Source organism: Drosophila guanche, unplaced genomic scaffold (assembly GCF_900245975.1).
Source record: "Drosophila guanche unplaced genomic scaffold, DGUA_6, whole genome shotgun sequence".
NCBI classification, from domain to species: Eukaryota; Metazoa; Arthropoda; class Insecta; order Diptera; family Drosophilidae; genus Drosophila; species Drosophila guanche.
The window spans coordinates 2008034-2030048 of NW_022995754.1; the positions used below are offsets into that span (position 1 = coordinate 2008034).

At 48.3% G+C, this 22015-nt stretch overlaps 2 protein-coding genes across 5 annotated transcripts in view; both read right to left on the reverse strand.

Moving 5' to 3' along the window:
- Positions 1-5351: 5351 nt before the first annotated feature.
- Positions 5352-17759, reverse strand: LOC117589443 (cadherin-23). 2 transcript variants are annotated; one of them, XM_034281382.1, is made up of 9 exons: positions 17694-17759; positions 16108-16433; positions 11338-11702; positions 9781-11278; positions 9460-9721; positions 7777-9397; positions 7413-7715; positions 6214-7355; positions 5352-6158 (listed from the first exon to the last, which is right to left on the reverse strand). In XM_034281382.1, exons 2-9 carry the CDS (start codon positions 16274-16276, stop codon positions 6032-6034), a joined length of 5487 nt encoding a protein of 1828 aa, XP_034137273.1. In that variant the 5' UTR covers positions 16277-16433; positions 17694-17759; the 3' UTR covers positions 5352-6031. The 2 variants fall into 2 exon arrangements, with proteins under 2 accessions (XP_034137273.1, XP_034137274.1); XM_034281383.1 differs by having other exon boundaries at positions 16108-16436; positions 17694-17758.
- A 494-nt stretch (positions 17760-18253) lies between these two features.
- The window catches only part of LOC117589403 (sodium-dependent nutrient amino acid transporter 1), a 41439-nt gene continuing 37677 nt past the window's right edge, over positions 18254-22015 (reverse strand). For all 3 annotated transcript variants that reach the window (XM_034281325.1, XM_034281326.1, XM_034281327.1), the window contains one exon: positions 18254-20455. In XM_034281325.1, the coding sequence (XP_034137216.1) occupies positions 18272-20455 (2184 nt within the window). In that variant the 3' untranslated portion in view covers positions 18254-18271. The remainder of the gene's footprint in view (positions 20456-22015) is intronic.

Sequence of the window (22015 nt, forward strand, 5' to 3'; positions counted from 1 at the left end):
CAGAGAATCTTTCTTGGTAAAGTCAAAAATAAAATAAAATAAAATAATAACACTAGTAGCGAAAGCAAACAACCCCGAGAAGAGACTGGGCAGGGAGCGCGTATGTGTGCGGATTTGAGATTCCAAACAAAAGACTTAAATTCAAATAAATATTGTATATTGCAGTGCACATAAAATGAATGGTTTTCTGTGCTCTACCGTTCTGGGCTCTGTGCTGTGTGCATTGCAGCTTGTTTTCACGAGTATTGTAGGGGGCATTTTTGCGCCCTTACAATTCGACATGGGGTGAGTTCAAGTAGAAATTCGACTGAGTTCGGAACAATGAAAGATTGCCCCGTCACCTGCCACAGAATTACAAAACGAATGTACCAACAGCAGCAGCAGCAGCAGCAGCAGCAAAGGCAGAGGCAGAGGCAGAGTCAGTCAGCAATCTGGGGGTAGAGTCAGTCCTGAAACATGAGCCTGTGTAGTGGACCTGCATGAATGCCACTCAAATTATTTAGTTGAATGAACCGGCAAGAGTCGAGAGAAAAACTGGAGAGGAGAGCTGACATTTTTGGCCGTTACAAAAGGGAAGAGATGGAAGGGTGAACCAGGCAGGAATCCAAAGATTCCGAAATGCTAGAGCAGGAATTCGTTGGTTTTTCTCAAACTTGTGATGATTTGAACTACTAAGCCGGATTGCAGCTCGTACCCGGCGTTTGTCATTTGTGCAGCTTTGTTGAAGGTGTCCGGATTTATCTTAACAATAATCATTATTATGGCTCGACATGGGCTCCGATTCCACTGTTGTTCTTCCTCGGCTAGAGCTGGCAACAAAGGCGCAAATACGCAGCGGGTGAGCCAGCGCTAAGCTGCATTCAATTTCCAGAATTGTCAACGAGAAGGGATGCGGCTGGGGCGGCGACTAGCAACTGGGTATGGGCACGGGCAGGGGCATCATTAGCGTTACGGGGTAGCTATATCTAGATGGCTATCGGCGGATCAATGACGGCAGATCTTACTTTCCCCCCCCCCCCTGGTTCTGTTTTATTCTATGCTAATGCACATTGCCGTAGCCAGCAAAAACAATTTGGCGATGGCCATAAGGCGATAAGCAAACCAAAATGGAAACAAATTGCCATGGACATGCTAAAAGGAGCAAACACAATGGGCAGCTTCTTCTTTCAACTGCTGTGTCAAGTGCTGGTCCACAGGGTGCGGTTCATGCACGGTCCCCAGGATACGCGGAAAGTGCACAAGAGCTGATGGATAAGTGGCCCAGAGGGCTCGATTTTCATAGATCTCAAAATAATGCCAAATGCGGTCGAGTTACATATTTCTTTTCCATTAAAATGAGTAGTGGATGAGCATAGAAAAAACTCTCTTTTCCCTCTAAAAAACTGTACCCAAGGAATCTTTCTGCAAATTATTGATTTAATGCACAGGCCATAGGCCATATATCACACATTATTGGTTGCAGCTTCTGCAATTTGTCTCTTTGCCATTTGGCAGATCGAATTTTATTTTTTCGAATTGATTGTTTTACGCCTTTTTAGCAAGAAGTTGACACAGATTCTGGATAAACCCTTTTTGCCAGTGCCAGTCTTTTTGCACGTGCAACCCCTCCAGTCAGTGGCCCGTCTGCATATGGGTAACCCTTTTTGCCTTTTTATTTAAACGCTGATCAAACATGGAAGATTCGCTTTGGTGCTAGAGCTACACGTTCATTTTTTGGCGGCAAGTTGCTCGACCTTTTTACCCATTCATTGCCCTGCTCGAATTGGTTTATCTGTAAAATCTGTGACGTTCAACGTTCAGCATTAGGCGTTCAGCGTTCGGGGTGCGTATTCGTTACTCTTACCGAAAACAAGGTCCTGTCGTTGATGCCTGCCTGTGCCTCTGCCCTACCTTTGTCGCTTTTGAGTTGTGTGCTCATCTAACCGAAAAACATTGGATAAACAAACAGCCGTTCGAGTATTTTGTTACACTGTATGAATAACCTGCACCAGTACCCATCCCATACCCATATCCTTACCCTGCCTCTGCTCCTATTTATTTCTCAATAAGTTCGCTGCAAAAGGAAACCAATCTGTCGCATTTGTGTGCATGCTTGGCCCACGGGATGGAAACTGTAAAATGTTATGCAAGTTCTGATTTTTAATCCGATCAGAGCGGTTTTAGTCAAATTTAAGCAGATTTATGTCACATTGTTGAGCCGAAAAGTGGTACACGAAAAGACACAAAACACAATAGGAAGAAATGGGTAAAGAAAATGCTAACACATGTAAATCAAGAATCAAGATAACTATATCGCCCATGTTCCAAATCGAATCGAGATCATGTACGACAATTGCAACAAATTTGATTTAAGTTGCGGCAAATTGAATGGGGGAGGAAGAGGCAGGAAATGGAGTCTTGGATTGGTTGGAATAATTGTTATTTGATGTGGGGGAATCATTTTAATGGAGGGAATATTTAGATGTAGGAATAGTTTAGCAATTCTGTTAATTAATTTTCAGGTGGCATTCAGTTTATAAATAAAGCAAATAATATGGCAACTGCAATCGTATGATAATTTATAGAGAGAGTTTCAAAAATCATTTTGAATTATTTTGCAACCCCATAGAGGCATCATTTTGTATGCCAGTCCCAGAATGAAGCAAGGAAAAAAGAAATAAATGTATTTATGTACATTTTCCATTTCCAAATGAATAAACTGTTAGACAAACAATACATTAAACTTTACAACTTCACACCCGCTGCTGTACGTTGTATGGAATGCATTAGCATTGGGAAGGCAGGGCTGATTCCCTCTAGCAATTCGTAGTGGTAGTCCTGGTAGCCTGTACCACAAACGATGAGTTGATTGTTATGCAAATGAGGCAGGAGCAGGAGCAGGACCAGGACGAAATGCGAGTGGCTCAACCCTGTGCCCAGAGGCTGAGCTGCCTGCAGTTCATCAAGTGGTCATAAATTTGTACATAGTTGGACTCAGAGAGAGAGAGAGAGAGGACGAGCACGGAGCCATCTAATTACTATGCAGCGCCATGTGCATAATGAATCTGACATTTCTAATTTATGGTTTTATATTTGTTAAGGTTTTTTCTCAGTCTCTACTCGTGCATAAATTGAATGCAAAGGTTGGGCCCTAAAATGTCGACAAAACAACGGTTTCATGCCTAGTTATTGTGGAGTATAAACAACGGACACGGACTACGGATAATTGAAAGGTGGCAGAAGCTGTTCGTGCCCTTGCCCCTTGTCTGCATGGTGCAAATCCTTTGGTTTGTTTTCCCATTGATCAACTGTCGCTGCTGGATAATTCCACTTCCGGCTTAGGCTGGAAATTCGCGCGAAAATCCCGCCATAGTTCCATCATTGTGAGGTCTGACATACACCCAAAAAAAAAGAGGAAAACTTGCCAAAAAATTGCAATGAAAATGCTGGCAAAAAAGTACCCCAAAAATATATTGCATAAGTCGGCAGCCGAAACAAGTAGTTAACTGCAATTACGCAGACCCATCTGGCGGGGTGTGTGTCACGTACTAAGTCCCTTTTTATGGCACTGGCACCTCGCCCTGCGACCGTTATGATTTCCTTTCATTTTCACTTTTATTTCGGGATATGCACGCAAAGTCTGTGGACTATTTGTTGCACGGAAATATGGCCCGTGGGCCTCAGTCTCAGTCACATTAATTGTTTGCTTTGTGTGCCAGCCGAGCAGTTTGGACATCTGGCCAGCTGCCTGACAGCTCGACTGACTAACTGTCAGGGAATAGTACGAAGAATCTGGGGTAAAAAGTCGATATGTGCTGGGACACCTGCAGAGCAGGAGAGCGGGAGCATGGGGGAAGTCTCTAAAGCTGCCAACACTTGCGGATCTCCCACACTCTTAAGCTCTTTGGCGCCGTAACTATCCATCCATCCGCTGGTATTAATTGGCGATTACCGAAACGTAGAGTTGGCGCCTTGCCGGAGCATTGTCACTCGGCTCTGAAGTGTGATTTATGAGGATGACATCGCCAGTCCATCAATCATCCATCATTGTGTTCAAGTGGAAGGTGATTTAGCAAAAAAGAACAATGGCCAGATAGCTGTAGCTGTAGCTGTAGCTGCCATCCAGGTTAGTGCGGGTTTTATGCTAATTGTAAAATTGTGATTTAAGCTGAAGAATTGTGCGGGAAATTCGCTTTTAATTACAGTCCGTCAGTCTGTTGTTCTCTGTGAGGGTTGCTAACCCCCAACACGGCTTTGACCCGACACGACACTTGATTTGCTGTCTTGTGTCGTTGTTGTTGATGTTGTTTCGCTTTAAAAAGTTATAAAAATAAGTCGATGGAACTACCAGCAGCAACCCTCGTACCAGCACAGTTCATCTTGCACCCTTTGACTTACTCAGCAATTGGAACAGGAAACACAGGGTGTCCGGGGGCTGGGCCAGCATCATCCCCTGTTCGTTTCTTTCGCCTCTCGTTCTCTCGCTCTCTCGGGTTGCCAGGGGCTAATGAGCGCCGCACATTAGTTTTAACAACATTTATTATTTATGGGTTTTTCCTTTCGTCCTTTGTACCTCCACCCTGGCCTTGCCTTTGGCTCGAATGTTTGCTTTGGACGGATACATTTACACTTGCCTGCCCGTGCATAGTGACGCACTTCCCGAATGAATTTGAAATGAGAGTTTTTGCAATTTTTACTCGCATAAAGCAGGGCAACTTTAATTGCAATCTGCACAGAGCAGCCAACAGATCGTTGGTGCTTAAAAGTGTTTACAAAGGGCAGTGACGAAGCATTATAGAAATTTGTATTTACCCAGCGTTTGGGGTTTGTGTAAATTAATTGCTGGACTGACTGCACTGCAGATTATTTGGGGATTTGCAGTGGTAAGATGGGAGTGAACATAAGCAGTGCTGCCTGGAGAAAGCAGTTCACAGCTTGCTGGAATTTCTAGACAATTTATTTGCAGAGAAACAAATTGTTTGATGGCAACAATAAATGTTAAAAAAATATTTAAAATTCATAGAATACACAGAATACATTAAGAAAGGGTACAACCATGTTTGCTATATTTATTTACATGTATGTCCTCACTTTATGCCTTAGTTAGTTGCCATCCAAAAGAGACTTCCCATCGGTACTTATAGCTGCACCTCTGCACGTTTCCATATTGAAGGAAGGGCATGGGCCTGGCCAGCAGCAGCCTGATTGCTTTTAGTAGGTGAAAACAATTTCATTTGCATATCACTTCACACCTACAAACGCGTATATCCACAGACCCCAACCAGGCACCTCCCAGTACTCCCTAAAGCCCAACGCCAACGCAAACCTTTTGGAAAATGACTAAAATGCTCTCGTTTTTTTTTCGTATGTGTATTTAATAGAACTTATTTGCACACATGTTCACATTCGACAAACTACTTAGTCTCGTAAATATATATTTACCTAGTAGCAGAAACATATGCAAACTGTTGGTGAAAAATGTGAAAGACTCACGCACATGGACATGGACTCTGACTCTGACTCCGATTTGGACACTGCTGACGAGGATTTGAATGTGGAGCTGGAAATTGTTTTGCATTGTTTTGGAGTGATATTTATTTTGCACTTGTTCGACATGTTGTGGGCAAATATACGATAAGATAAATAGGTTTAAAGGTAGTACAAGTAAATGCATTTCCATTCACACCAAAATACAAATCAAAAATCGCTCAGATTCGAGCAAAGGCTCGTATTTCAGGCGAACAAATGACACAAAGAACTGACTCGACTTAGGGCTAAGCTCTTTCAGTTGATTATTTAAGTAATTGCTAGACTTTATACACGCTGCTTAAGCCTAAACTTAATTAAATTATGTATAAGATATGTACGCTACACACTAGATCACGCGCATAGTATGCTTAAGCTTATTATGGACTGTTTTGGCATTTCCCAATCTGCCAATTAAAACTCTCCCAGTTCGCAGCGATCCTAGCTGCTGCTCCTGGGGAGGCCTAAGTCTTGTGCACTAATTAACTAGGGACCTGGAACGGACCGTGCAGAAGATAAGCTGCGGCTACAAGGGCCCATAGATTGGCTCCGAGTAGAGCACGGCGGGCATCGAGTAGCTGTATGAGGTGGGTGTGTGCTCCGTGGGCGAACGCAGACTTGCCTGCAAACTGCGCTTGCTGTGCCGCTTGAATCTGTGTGGGATAAAGGAAACATTAACCATCCTTATGGGGATCACTCTTGACTCACTTCTTCTTCAGGCAGCAGGCGGTGCACAGTGAAATCAATGCAGCCAGACCTATGAGCGTGGCCAGGAACACCAGCCAGGCGCCTGCTGATGTCAACATTCCGGCGAAAATGGCCGCCGCATGAACCCTTCGCACCGAGCAGGACTCCACCTCGCTGACCCCGTAGGCCGCGTAGATATCGATGAGTTCCTGGCGCAGCTGCTGTGAGTTCATCAGCTTCTGCATCTCCCTGAGGGACAGGGCAGTGCCGTCCTTGAACATCTGAAAGCACGAGCTGGTGGCGGTAAAGTCCAGACTCATGTCGGGACGTGTGAAGACCTGAGTGTCGAGCACATGCAGCTCCAGGCCCAGCGGCTTGAGTTTCTTCTGCAACTGCTCCTGGAAGGGGCGAATGTTGTGCTGAATCTCGTTGGGCGGACGGGCAAAGACGAACTTCAGCAGCGACTTGTCGCGTATGACGAACACCTTCAGGTGGCTGTGTGCCTGTCGCTTGGGCTGAGCCGAGTTATTGGCAGCCACGCGCATGAGGAAGTATCCATCGACGTAGTCCAAGAAGGAGCCACCAGTGCGCAGCTCCCCCGTGCGATTGTTTAGGGTGAAAAGATTCTGAAGGTTGCCCACGGCCAGCTGCCGGCTGCGCTTATAGAACTGCGGCACAAAGGTGACATTCTCGATGGAGAGCGTAATGGGTGGCGCCTCGGCATCAGCATCGCTAGCACGCAGTGTCGTGACCACCGTGTCGATGGGCACATTAATGCGAATGCCCACCGTGGGATCCGGTTGCTCGAACTGCGGCAAATTGTCATCGATGTCGAGCACTCTGATGGCAATGCGCAAGTGCGAGGGATCCTGACGATCATAGGCATCCCCGATGAACTTGTAGCCGGGCTCACCCAGCTTCAGGCACTTGACGGTCAGCAAGAAGGACTCGACCAGCTCTCGATCGATGGGCTGGCTGGTCTTGAGTAGAGCCAGACTATCGTTGGTGCGCTCAATAGTGAAGATCTGCTCGTTGTTGCCTTCAATGATGACATAATCGATGGCTGCATTCTCGCCCATGTCCTCGTCCACGGCACTGAAGCTGCCGACAACTGTGCCAGCAGGTTCTGCCTCACTCACAGACATGGCCAGGGGTCCTTCGTCCTATAGGGAAATGGAAAAAGTTAGTTTATTGATTTCTTTTTTTCTACTTTTACTTACAATTTCCCTGGCAAAACGCGGCTCGTGATCATCCACATCCAGCACGGCAATCTGCAGAATGCGCGTCACCGATTGCTTCGGCTGTCCATTGTCGCTGACTTCCAGTATGATTTTGTACATATTCTTCGTCTCACGATCCAACGATTGTCGTGTGGTGATCAGTCCTGTGTGGGTGTCAATGGCAAAGGCCTCGGCATCCACAGTGTCTGGCAGTATGCGATAGGTGATCGTGCCCGAGGGTGTGCTCTCATCGTCCGGATCATTGGCAATCACTTGGAACACGGGCGCTCCAATAACAGCATTCTGAAAGGTGAATGATGCATAAATATATCCAAATATATAGCCCACAAAAATCTCATTTTACCTCTGTTACATTCGCCATTTGTCCCACGCGTGGCGCCACAAAGTATGGCACTCCATCGTTGGCGCTCACATCGCCTATAAATATTCTCACATCCACATCGGTGGAGAGTGTTGGCTGCTTGGGCAGCTGTCCACCATTGTCCTGGGCACGCACGATCAGAATGTACGGCTCCGCACGGCCCTTGCCAGTGAGATTGCGGCGTGTGGAGAGCAGACCGGTCTTTGGATTAATCTTAAACAGGCCATTGGCCTCCCCCTCGTTGACCAGCTCGTAGCGCACTTCACCGCCCAGACCCTCATCCGCGTCGAGAGCCTCCAGTTGGAGCACAAACGAGTCGATCTGCGCATTCTCCGGAATGACTGTGCTGTACTTTTTCTGTGTGAACGCTGGAGCATTGTCGTTGACGTCCAGCACATCGATTAGCAGATCCACCACACTCTGCTTGGCATCTGTGGGCTTGCCCGGCGAATCCTCAGCCTTCACCTGCAGCCGAATGTGTGGCGTGCGTTCCCGATCGATGGTCTGATCGCGGGCCACGATCACCTCGCCAGTGAGGTTGTTGATCTCAAAGAGCATCGCGTGCTCGCCCTGCAGCGAGTAGACAATCTTGTGGTAGCCCAGACGCTCATCCCTGTCATTCAGCTCGGCATCCTTGTCCAGCGCCCGCACGCGCACCACCCGCTCCGGGTGCATTCGATTCTCGATGATCGTGGCACGGTAGGAGCTCTGCTCGAACCTCGGACTGTTGTCGTTCACGTTCTCCACGCTGATGTTGAGCCGACTGACGGTGCTCCGCTGGCGATCCGCACTGCTGGCACGCACCTGCAGCTCAAACTCTGGGCCATAGCCAGCCTCCGCCAGTGCCTCGTAGTCGAGGCGCTTCTTCAGGATGACCTCGCCGGTGCGTTCCGCTATCTGGAAGTACTCCAGCTGCTTGGGTTCGATCAGCTCGAAGCTGGTTATGGGCTGACGTGTCACAGGATCCTCTGCCTGCAGAATGAACAGCGCACTGTCGATGGGCATTTCCTCCTTGATCTTGATGTCTATCACGGGCCGAGAGCTGCTCCAGCCGGGATTCTTGAACACTGGATTGGTGTCCTGGAAGGACTGCACATAGACAGTCACCTCGGTGCTGTCCACCTGCCCCTCGGGATCCACCTCTGCATTCAAATCTCTCACTTGCACCGTGAAGATTATGATGGCAGCCACATCGTGCCGCAGCGAGCTGTTCACAAAGATCTCCCCGCTCTGGCTGTCGATGCGGAAGGCCTCCTGCACGCGGTAGCTGCTGCGATTTGTGATGCTGACACCCGCCTTGGTGGTGGCCTGCACTCCACCCAGCAGACTGTACTCCAGTCTCGAATTGAGATCCTTGTCAATGGCCTTTACACGCAGCACGCTCTCCCCAATGGCTGTTCGCTCGGACACATAAGCCGCGTAGCTGGCCTGCTCGAACTTGGGTCGCTCGTCGTTGATGTCCTTCACGTTCACATAGACCGTGCTGGTGGCAGTTTCCGGTATGGGTGTGCCCGAGTCCACGGCATTTACGATGATCTCAAAGCTATTCATATTCGAATCACGATCGATGTGCGCCTGCGTGGAGACTGTAATGACACCGGATCTACAAAAGGGGCGAGAGGTATTCATGAAGTAAAACTCAAGCAATCCCGTGGCTGTACTTACTCCTCATCAATCTCAAAGTTATCGTTGGCGCCCACTATCCTGTAACGCAGCAGACTGTCCAGACCATCGGGATCGTGTGCAGACACCGAAGTCACATTGTAGCCTGGAGCGGCATTCTCCGGAATGGACACGCGATAGCTGGGCGGTCCTATGATGGGCAGATTCTCGACATTTTGAAAGTGTCCTCTGAAAATGGGACGCTGATTGCCAGAGATGCCCACACGCACGAGCACACGTGTGGTGTTTGAGAGTGGGGGAACACCTAAAGAAAGAGACCAAAATTAAACTCTCAAAATAGAGGAAAATAATCCCAAGACTTACCAAAATCTGTTGCAGAGACCAGCAGCTCGTACTCGCCGCGTTCCGTGTCCATGGATCGAGCTGCCTTTTGGATGATAATCTCGCCCGTGTCCGGCTCTATGCGGAACACATTCCCCGCTATGCTGTTCTCCGAGACAATGGCATAGGTGACCCGTCCATTGCCCTGGGTGGGACCATCCGAGTCATGGGCACGCACAAAGAACTGCGGCTCAAAGATGGCCGCTCCCTCGCGAATGGTGCGACTGTACTCTTTGCTCTCGAAGCTCGGATGATTGTCGTTGACATCGACAACGCCGACGAAGAGATTCGCATTCGACTCCCGACCACCACCATCGACGGCCACAACTGTCAGGCTGTAGCTGCTCTGCTTCTCGTAGTCCAACTGCCGCTGGAGGTAGAGGCCGCCCGTCTCGGAGTCCACATTGAAGTTGTCCGCTCCAAAACCCTTGAGCACATACCTCACGCGTCCGAACTCACCGGAATCTGCATCCGTTGCTTTGACATGACCAATGAGCGCATCGATGGACATGTTTTCGGCTGCGGTAAAGCGATATGTGGGCTGGGCGAACACTGGAGCATTGTCATTGGCATCCAGCAGGTGGATCTCCACACGAGCCTTGGCCTTCTCCACACCCTTTACCTGGGCCACCAAATCGAATTCGAATTTGCGCTGCTCCGGATCGGGTACATCGTAATCCAAGCGACTGGCATCCAGAACTTTGACCACAACAGGAGTACGACCCTGCGCCTCGGTGGGGGAGATGGCAAAGACGCCCTCGGAGTTGGCAACATTCCGCAGGGCCAGCTGGTAGCGACTGTTCTCGCCCATGTCCCGATCATCGACGAATATCGAGAGACCCGGCAACGGCATACCGTTGGCCAGATTCTCCGCAATCGAGACATTAAAGTGGGAGGCACTGAACGTGGGCTGGTGATCGTCGACATCCGTTACGACGATTGTGACGCGCGTTATCGAGTGCTCGGCAGGAATGGCACCGTCAATCAGTTCGGTGGCACGAATGGAGAACACGTAGACGCCGCCGTTCTGCAGTATCTCCGCATTCTCGCGATCCAGCGGCTCCGCCGTGGTCTGCAGCACAGCGCTACCCTCTCTGGGATCCCCGAAGGGCACCAACTCAAAGTGACCGAAGGGTTCATCCTCCAGCGATAGGAATATATCCCGTGGTATGCCCACATCCCCATCAATGGCCTTGACAGTCAGAATGCTGACTCCAGCTGGTGTGTTCTCCGCTACAGTGGCCGAGTAGGGGGCATTGGTGAAGACGGGCGGCTGATCCTGTATGTCGATCACATTAATCGAAATGGTGGCCAGCGAGGAGAGGCGATTCTCGTGCGCACTGTCCGAGGCCGAGATGGTCATGATGTACGATGGACGACTCTCAAAGTCCAGCGGCTGCTTCAGCGCCACTCGAGCGGTGTAATTTCCATCGGAGATTTTCACGGCACGCACGGCAAAGATGTCGCAAATGTCGTTCTCCTGGAAGAGGTAAGGAAATTTAAGATTTCTCTCTATATACAAATTTCTCTAAGTCTCACCTCGACGCAGCTCAGCTGCACCTCAGCATTGATACCCTCATCACGATCCACGACAATGATTGCTGGCTCCACATTCAGTTCGGCGCCCACTGGCAGGGATTCGCTGGCGCTGGCTGTGTAGGGTCTGCCGATGAATGTGGGCTGATTGTCGTTGTAGTCCCGCACGGGTATCTCGCGACGCTGCGACACCGTGTTGGGCTCTGTGCCATAGACGCCCTCGTCGGTGATGCTGATGATCACCTCGATGGTGTCTTGCGTCTCCCGATCCAGTTCCTGCCGCAGTCGCACCACGCCCGTCTCCCGATCCACCGAAAAGACTGGCCCACTTATGCTGTACTTGAGGCGGCCACCCTCCGGATCGGTGCCTGGGTAGAGAGAGAGAGAGAGAGAGAGAGAGAGAGGGAGATAGAGAGTGCAACAAAATTAGTTGGAGAGTAAAGCGGTTTGTCGGTCTATCATCCCACTGCTTGACACGCTCACTGCTTTAATTACGAGTTATCCGAGCTAACGTCATAGCCTGTCACTTCATGGAAGTCGTTCAGTAGTGCCAGTGTTACTTCCCGACTCCCCCGGCGATGGGGGGTTTTATGTAAAAGCGTGTGAAAAATGCTAATTTAGTTCCCACAACCTCCTTCGCCTTCTGTGTGTGTCTTTCTAGTCGAATGCGTTCGCGGTCTATGCGCGCCCTATGCCGGTAAAACGGGGCCAACTAACTAGTTGGGAGTTGAGTCGGTAAGCAGTCGCGTTTCTGTCTACCACTAAGTGGATTGTGTCATTCCCCCGGCAATTTCTCTTTCTCTTTGCTCCAGTCTAATAACAGGAAATATAAGTAAATCCAACAAAAATATACAACACCAAAGCCAGATCCCAGCTTGAGGGCAACACGAAATTACTTTGGAAATTCTTTCAGAGCAATGCTGGAGGGCAGGGAAAGGGGAAAAATAACTGGAGAGAAAACAAATGAACCCGAGAAGAGCTTACCAAAGGAAAACAGAGAGCAATAAGCGGTCGGGAAAACTGCTTTTGGCACTGCTTGCCTGCCTGCCAGATTTTTTCAAGTTTGCTCTAACCATTCAGTGGGGTACTCCGACAGTGGCGGTGGGGGGATCTAAGAGTTGTTGGCTATATGGGAGCGGGTCTGTTGTGGACCGACAATTGCAGCGCACGACCAGAAAGACACGACACAAAAGCGGGAAGCAAACAACAAACAACCGAGGCAACCCAACCGCTCCTCCATTTCACATACACTATTGTACATATGTACAACCAAAAACATAACGATTGCGGTCGCCAACCCAGTCCCGTGCTTCAACCCCGTTCCCCGCTTTATGATCGTTGCATTCCGCACCTCACTATCACCATTCCCACTCTCCCCTTGCATTGGGCGCGTGAGTGACCGTTTCAACTTTTCAATGTACATAATCATACTTATATTTCGGGTTTACACATATTCATACCTTGTAGACATCGGATGGTTGGGTATATAGAGTTTAGCTACTAAGAAGATACACATCTTCTGCGAATCAAATGACAAATGAAGCCACCCACAGTGGCTAATCCCGCACCTTCACTTTACTTTCAATGCTTATTTGGAGCGACATAAATTGCTAGTGAAGATCTCAAAGAAGATAACGATCAGCAGAGTAATGTATGAGTGAAAGGGATGAAGCTATGTCTGTTCTTGTTTGCGCACGCTCGCCGTTTATTTGTTTACATTACAATGGCAGTGGAGAGAGAATGCAAAAGAAGCAAGGAATAACGGGAGCTGCTGCGAGCAGAATAACCTGAAGTCTTTGGAGGTGCAATGTATGAAGATATGTATGTAGGAAAATACATAATTATGTACATACAGATTCCAAACTGCAATATCTTGGGCTAATCTCTTTTTAATATAATTGCAGTACAATCTCGTATCTGGCAAATGTAAATTCAAATTAAATTGAAATTATTTTTACTTGCAGTTTCTCTTCAACGAAAAATGATCGCTCTGTAAATATTTATTTATGGATATATAATGTTTGTGCAGGGTATTCTTCAAGTCAAGCCTTCCTTTGTCTCTACACACACCCGTTCTTACTCGTTTTCTCTTCTTCTTAGGAATTCTCGTGCTCCGCATGTACACATGAGTTAACAAAGTTTTGGGTAAGAGTTTTTTTTTGTTTTTGGGGGAAAAGTGGAAAAGCTGAATGAACACTATAATTGCGGGTACATGCGAGATGTGGGTAAAAAGCTTTTCTTCTTTTCACTTGGTCCATCCATCCCAGATATCGTTGATCGTTGCCCGGCGGGGGTGGATGTGTTCGTAATTGTTGTAGTAGTTGCTGGTTGCTGTTGGTTGATGTTGATGCGGCAGAAATAATTTGTGATTTCATGCTTCACGAAGCGTATTTGTTAATATTTGGCTCTTTATTACACACTGAATACGTTGGGTTTTCTTTTTCGTTTTGGATAACCCGAGAGAAACGCCCGACACACCCGCCACCGCCAGCCATGTGCCAACATTCGGACAATTATTTTATGCTTTGCGTAGCCCCTCCACTTCACTCCATTTCCATCCATTCATATGGGCAGACCAAAATTTGTAATTAAGTAGCTGATTAAGCTAAACGAAACTTAAGACTAAATTGAAAGAAGAGTTTCAGAAACATGCTTTGTAAATTGCTGAATAATTCCATAAGCCAGCTGTGGTTTCAATATCGGAACTCTCGAGTGCGGAATATGAGCAAACTGTTTGCTGTTTCCCAGGCAATAATGGAAGTTATGCAATTATTGTGGTGTTCAATATTGATTTCCCGTCTGAAGTTATGAACCAGATGCAGCTGGACATTTGCTTCCTAGCTCACAGTTTAGGCAAAGCAATTTTCATTTTGGTCTGGGCAGTTTTTCAAATTGGTTTTACAAGTGTTTGTTTTGGCCATGTTTTTGTATGCTTGGCCTGCCCCGGCCTGGCTTGGCACTTTTGATTTCAAACGCAGCAAACGTGTTTTGTATCTCACGGATGCTGCTTGCAAAACGAACCTGATGAGAGGCCGCTCACCCAGTCGCAGTAACAGTCTCAGTTACAGTTACAGCAACAATCCGGCCAGGCCAAGGCGATTTGGCACACGCTCAGCAGCAGCCAGCCCCAGCCCCAGCCAGCCCCCAAGCAACCAGTTAAGACAATGCTCCATCTGATTATGAAGTTGGCGGCGCGCCTGATGAAGTTGCAGTGGCATCAAATTGCAGGCCTCTCCGTGTCTGCTATGGAATCGCATCTGTAACTGGGTACGCGGACTGGGCCTCTGTGTTAGGGTGTCAACTGTGGAGCAGGTGGATCAGGTGGAGCAAACAAGATCTGCTCAGTGGCTTGTGTTGGCTGTTGAATAATCATTTTTCGAGGGAGTGACGGGCCTGCCTCCTACTCTATGCTGATTGAGACAAGACTGCCATTTGATTGCCAACTCAACTCTCGATTGATTGGCACTCTCAATCGGAGTAAAAGTGTGGAGAGCATTCTAAAGCAAAAGCGACTAAAGACTATCTAATGACGGGCACCCATTACAGCAATCATCATTACCGGATCTATGGCTGTCAGTGTTGTCTGTACGCACAAACGTGTTCAAATGCATTTCCGCATGTCTATCCATCAGATACAGAGACATCCATGCATACATATGTATCTGTGTTTGTTTTTGTTTGTTAATTGATTACCAAACTGCATTCTTGGGCGCAACTTGCCAAAAGCAATAAAGTGCTCATATCTCAGTGGCTTATCGCACATTCTGCCAGATCTCTGCAGTTGCATTTTTTGTACGGCATTCACATTGTGTAATCGCATATACACATATGTCTCTACAGATACGTATGTTCATATCTGAGGCCGATATGCCGCTGTAAACGTGCTGCCACCATAATAATAATCCAATACCCCACACAAGGTTGCCTCCAAGTAGGTGGCGTTGTGGCCAGAGCCAACCCAAAAAAAACCAAAAAAACGCTGAGCCAAGAAATGAAAGTCAGCACGGGTAATTTGAGGTATGTCCAAAATCCAAGTTACAAAATTATTAAACACTTAAGAGCCAGCAGCAGAGGGGGAGTATGTGTTCGGGGATACCCTCTAAAGTTGGTTTTGCTGGAAACTTCGAGCTAGCAGCGCAAGAAACATATTTTATTTACGCAATTGTAAGATTTTTATATCATAATAAATAATAATTTAAATCATTTGAAAGCTGCTTTCAAACACTGACAAAACACTAGACGCAATCTGTTTCTTTTTACACAGAATTAAATATTAATTTTATGGATGACTCAATAATGTACCCAGCCTTCCAGAGCATTTCATTGTTAAGCTTTGATTGAAACTTTTCTTCCTAGAAAGATTACATTCTTTAGCTACCCAGATAATACTTAATCAAATGCTCTTTGCTATCCCCAGGGCGCCTGCCTATCATCTCGTTGGGTTAGTGGGGAAGCTCTTTGTTTTTCAATAACAACAAACTCCCGAACTGCCTGACTGACTGCCAGTGAAAGGCATCTCGGCAAACTTGCGTGGGAACTGGGCTATTGTTGAACATTGTCTCAATGCTGCAATGAAAGCCATGCAGCAATTTCGTATAAAATTATGAAACGTAATGCAAACGCTCCATGACTCCCCCTCGACTAGGCCAGTGCCCCAGATCTACCACAAAGCCCGGGAAGAAGTTCTAGATTAATGGGACAGGGAACGTGTTTTTGTGGGAGTTTTCTTATCCGTGTAGCACCCACAAATAACTTAGTGGCAGTGTCACTTACCTTTCAGCTGGAAGATGGGACTCCCGACTGGCGTGTTCTCCGACAGGCTGAAGCGGGACATGTCTCCTGTTCCGGGCACAAACTGCGGCGGATGATTCAGCAGCTGAGCCATGGAGCGGCTGGAGCACAGCAGCAGCACTAGCAGAAGGGGCAGCCCCAGCGGCAACATGTTGCCGTTGCTAATTTCACTGCCGTTAGGTATTTGTATCCGTTAGCTCGCCGAGATTTTGTGGCTATTTACTTTAGTTTTTAGCACATAGATTTGATAGAATGACAGACACAGTTTCGATTTAATACCGCTCGCAGCTGGGCTCGTACTGTGCTGACTGCTGCCAGAAAATGCAAAAGCAAAATTTCTTGTTATTCATTTGTACCGAAACAATAACTATTTTCAATGTTAGCTGCAACCCCACACCCGCCCCCAGTTGGCCTTGTCCGGCCACAGTACAGAGAACAGAGAGATCTCGCTCTCGAATGGAATCTGGCTGAGTTTGCTGTTTCAGTTCTAGTTTTGGCTAATCGCAGCCTTGCCGTTTGAACTTTTCCAGCGGCACTGTGGCTACAGCTTTCAGCACATTCGCTTTGATGGGCAATAAAACAAAAATGAACAAGACCATTTTCTAGACCAGAAGCTGAACAAGAGAGCTGAGAGCAGCGCAGCAGCGGGAGCGGACAGCTAAATTTCACTTTATGCACATGTGAAAAGTAGCACATGATGATGAGGTGAGGCGGCTGCTGCGGCTGCTGGCTGGACGGGAGTTCCGATCATTGGGCACTTCTTGGCGATTGGCAAACGCTGCGAAGATGATGATGGCTTTCTTCGCTGGCACACACACACACACACACATATACAACACATCAGCAGCTCATCACGGACGGACAAAAACACACAACGAACAGGCGAAGGAAAGCGGAGGAACAGACGCGCGGCAAAGCTAAGAGAAGAGAAGAAGGCTAGCCGAAAGAAGGGGACGAATATTTAGATACCCTAGCAGATTCATGGCGAATTCAATTTTGGTTTATTAGACATTTTTTACCGTCGAAGTATGTATATTCTGCAAGTAGTCAAAAACACACACAGACACTGCTTGCCATAATCTGCAGACTCTGAGCTGAGCCCATAGTCCATGTACACTCGCCTCGCGCGTACATATATCTACGAGTTCTCGTTTTGGGCAAAAAAGAACAACAAAAAAGAGAGGGAAAAACACCATGACAGAGAGAGAGAGAGAGAGAGAGTGAGATGGAGTGAAAAAATGCCTGTTTCAGGAAGCAGTCCCGTCCAGTCCTCTCCGCTTCTAAATGCAAGTGTAAAATCCACAAAACTGTAGTTCTGACTGAAGACTCAGGTGCAATTACTTTGGCCCAAAACACTAATTAACACTAATGCCCATTTAAGTTCAGCTATTTCCCATTATAAGTATTTTGGGTTCGTTTTGCTTTCGGTTTGGCCAACAACGCACGCAAAAAAACACACACACACAAACACACACTCTTGAAAACGGCGAATGGATGACGCTAGGGTCCGAAACTTGATCTTGGCCAGGCCACTCGCGACTTCTTGTTGTTGTTGTTGTCTCACTCACGGTCTCACTCACGAAACGGTACGGAACTCGAATTCGAAGCGCGGCAACGTCTGGACGGAGCGACGCCTGTTTACCTTCTGTCTGGTAGGTGACTCTTACCTGTTGCTGTCGTGCTGCCGCCTCGCCCGTTCTTGGCTCTCAGCTGCTGCCGCATACTGGTTTCTTGTTGTTGCCGGCTCCCAGTGGTTTCTGTCCCATTTCGCGCATGCGCAAAACGATTGGCAATGGAATGCCCAAGCTGGCCTGAAAACTAACAATACTTTTGGGCTTGCTCAGTAAGCGTGATGTATACTTTTATGCAGCAAGGGAAAGTGAAACAAGCACTTTTGTAGGGTGGATGAACTGCTTGCAGGATGAAAAAGAGCCAAACGCTATGTATTGCTTCAGCCGGATAAAAGTGGATAAACTGCTTGCAGGAGTGCTTCAAGCAGTCCAGTGCGGTTCTTTTGAATGTTGACTGCTTTCAACCTTGTTCCTTTGTCGAATATAATTGTAATAGAAACCAGTTGTAAATATATTGATTTAACTTTTACACTAACTAAAGGCTAAGATACAGCTAATACAGCTACTATTTAGAGTTAGAGGGCATCATCCACGTGGAATTGTATCAGATCCTCAACGGGAAAGCGAAAGAGCGATGCTGTCTGTGCCTCTGCAGCCAGTTGCTCGATATTGGCGCTCTTCTGATAGCGAAAGTGTTCATCCACTGGATGATGATGATGATGTTGCTGATGCGTCTGTGGCCTGTGGTGGCGATGATCGGTCCGGAAGCTGGCCAGAGAGGCTGCCTCTGGCATCTCAGCTGCCACAATCGGATGCTCAAAGTCGATGAGGGGCAGATGGTCGCTGCGTGAGATGGAACTGGAGCGATTCACTTGCGGTTGCTGCTGCTGTTGCTCCGTTTGATTGAGAGATATCTGCTGTGACGTCTGCTGTTGCTGTTGCTGCTGATGATTATGATGTTGCGGATGAGCAACTGCTGGTGTTGCAGAGCCATTGCCTGCCTGACGCGGCTCTATGGGGCTCGGGGGATTGGGTGGCGGCAAATCACTCGAGTTGATCGTGTTCCGATGCAAGTTGTGGTTGTAGAATGGATTCGTGGATGCGCGTATTGTTGCCGTGGGCTTTTGCTTGGGAAACACATTCAGATGGAGCATAATGGGACTCGTCTGTGACTCTATCGTCTGCGACTCCAACGTTTGTCCCTGTCCCTGCACTTGTCCCAGTGCCTGCACGTGTGCCAAACCCTGTCCTTGCGCATAGCCCTGGCTGTGGCCCTGCCAATGAGTCTGTCCCTGATTTTGTCCTTGTCCATATACCGGAGCATTGCCATAGATGGCCTCATCGGGATGCACGCTTTTTGGAGGAGGAAACTTGAGTGCCTGCGACTGATATAGCGCCTGCTGCTGGCTGAAGCGCCCCGCTTGGTCGGGAAAGTTGATCTGCATGTGGCCGTGGTGAGGCGCTTGGGTGGGAAATTTGAATGGCGTCTGGTAGATGCCATGCCCCAGATGCTGATAAGCGGCAGCTGTCGTTCCAGTCAATGCTGCCGGTGAAGGCATTGCGTACTCTGGCTGGAAAGGATTGCGCAGCATGGAGGCGGGTCTCGATGGTGGCATCACGGGATAAATGTCAAGATTGAGCTTGAAGGGAATGCGCTTGTGCTGCTGCGGCTGTCGTGTGGCATTCAGGGACAGAACTGGCTGTGGCAAGTGCTGGCCAAAAGGATCGGCCACATAGTGCTGCTGGCTGCCGTGCTCCAGCAACAAGTTTTGATTAGTCTGAGCCAACTGTTGTGGTTGCTGTTGCTGCTGCTGCTTTTTCTTATTCTTCTTTTTGGACACATTCTTGCTGGGTGCCAGCTGCTGCTGCTGCATGGCCAGCATATTGATGTCCTGCGGCGAGCGTGGCTTGAACGGATACAGCTGATCAATGGCCACGCGCTGATGGGGCATCACTCCGGGACCGTACCACTGCATGGGCATTGGCATGGGCATGGACATCGGCATGGACATCGGCATGGACATCGCCATGGACATGGGCATTGGCATGTGACCCATGGACATGGGCAAGGGGATGCTGAACTGCATCTGCTTCTTGTTCCGCTTGCCGCGGAAGAAGTTCCCAATGCCGCTGCTCTTTAGGTTCTTGAAGCTTCCAGCTATGTGCAGGCCCGTGGGCATCATCACCATCGGTGGCAGCTTGCTGGGACCCAGCCCATTGATGTGCAGATGCTGCAGTATGTCCTGAATGTTGTTCAGCTCCGGCCGCGGACGCTGCTCCCGCTCCGCCTCGCCCTTGGTGAACTGCTCGGGCAGCGGACCATCGTAGGGAAAGTGAAATGGTTTCGGCTTAAAGTCCTCCCGCCTGGCCAGAGTGCCCGGCGTCTCGGAGTAGTGGCGCCTCAGCAGCGTCGTTGTGGGCGGCGGCAGTGGAGAGCCGCCAGACACCTGCGGCTTGTGCGTGTCCTGGGTGGCGAGTCGTGGCGGACGTGGCATCTGATCACGCAGCAAGCCACGCAGAGGTGTCATGGTGGCTGATCGCTTGGGCAGCCGCTCATAGACATGTCCATCGTCAACATCGTTCCCCGAGATGGCGTGCTCAGGCGGTGCTCGTCTCGCTTTCGTGCGCCATGTTCCGTAGATGTGCGCCGGGGCGGGTGGGCCGTGATCGGCACGCTCCAATAAGTAGGCGGTTTCGCCAGCAGCACCCGTCGCATGCATCTGCTGGAGGTGCAGCTGCAACTGCTGCTGCTGCTGCTGTTGCCGCAGATACTCTTGCTGCTGCTCATGCTGCAGCTGCTGTAACTTGGCACGCATCTTCTCGATGTCGCTGCTGCTCTGACTCTGACTGTGGTTCAGGCCCAGGTTCTGGGTCTCACTCTGGCTGGGTATTGTTGTCTCTGCTGTGGACTCAATGTCGTTGAGTGGTTGTTGCAGTGCTTGTTGTTGCTGGTGCTGGTACAGAGCTGCTGTGGAGGCGACCTTGACTACCATGAGAGACATCTGAAAGCAGAAAGAAACGGAAAAACGCAACAGCTCAATTGTGCACTCCACCTAAAGGAAAGGAAGAACTCTTTGAATCTATACGCACAATTGTGTGGACCAATAACCAGCCCATAATCCAGTGTCGGCTGCTGCTGCTTGTGGCCAGACCAATGCCAGGGCTCGCTCTCGGACACTGTCGCGTTCTTAACTCGTTGTCTCCTGTCTGGCTGGCTGGCTGCATGGACATCTTTCCGGACTCTGTTGGCTGCTGCTCGAACCGCTCGGCTTGCCTATCGCTCTGTGAATGTGGGCACCTGGCTCGACTTCTGCCTCATCGCGGATCGCAACGACGACTGGGTGCAGTTGGGCGCCGGCAGCGCCTAAAAACTTGCCGCAGATATAGATATACATATCAGTGAGTGGCGACCGCTTAATTAGAAAGTTTAATAAAGTTTTGCACCTGCGAAAGCAAAGCAAAATACTTGCACAAGTACACCGAAATAAATTAATTGCTGAAGCGCATTCGCGCATTCGTGTTGGGTGTGTTGTGTGTGTTGTGTGTTTGCCGGCATGTGGAAATGAAAGAGATATTAAAAAAAGCATTGACCATGAAATGCTCAAGATCGCAGTGAAATGTCTAGAAATGCACCAACAGATGCACCACTGCTTAGCAATCCGAAGTACTTATGCTCTGACAGGTAGACATCTCCATTATCCAGTTGGTTTGGTAAAAGATTCTCATCGCATTTGAGGATGCCATGCACGCTCTTTATTGTTATTTTGTTGCACTCGTTAGACGTTCTTTCGGCTTTACTTTCTGAAGCAAGGATTCTCATCTCGTTACTCTGGCTACTCGTACTCGTTACTTTGATTGGTTTCGTTCTCGGGTATCTTTTTGCATTTCTTTCTGAAAGAAGCATTTTCCTCTCGTTACTCCATACTCTCATTTGGTTCCACTTTTTCAAGCTTCTTCGTTATTCTGTTAAATTCCTTCGCCTGTTTTTTCTGCCCTAATTTTTGCAACAAACCCAGTGATAAAGTCATAGAGCTCTCATTTTGGAAATCCTCCCCGCATAGATGCAGATGTTAAACGAATAAAACCAAGAGATCTCCCGGACATGATCTGCGCTCACTTCCCGTTGTTCAAATTTGATGGAAATGAAAATGCGTCGAAGTATTCGAAAATCTTATTTTATTGTTCAGGGTTTTCAGCAATCCGAATAAAGGTTTATTTAATCGTAATATAGAGCTATATAGTCTTGAGCTTGTGTGGCTTGCGTGTCATAGACAACAGACAGACACACGTCGATCGATAGCGTGTGGTGGTAGAACATA

Bases quoted from the DNA above. Each gene is read 5' to 3' on its own strand.
- LOC117589443 (XM_034281382.1), bottom strand. From the start codon at position 16,276: ATGTTGCCGCTGGGGCTGCCCCTTCTGCTAGTGCTGCTGCTGTGCTCC. The intron at 11,279-11,337 runs GTGAGACTTAGA...TACCTCTTCCAG, and splicing joins TGCAGCTGAGCTGCGTCGAG to GAGAACGACATTTGCGACAT. The intron at 9,398-9,459 runs GTAAGTACAGCC...CCCCTTTTGTAG, and splicing joins AACTTTGAGATTGATGAGGA to ATCCGGTGTCATTACAGTCT.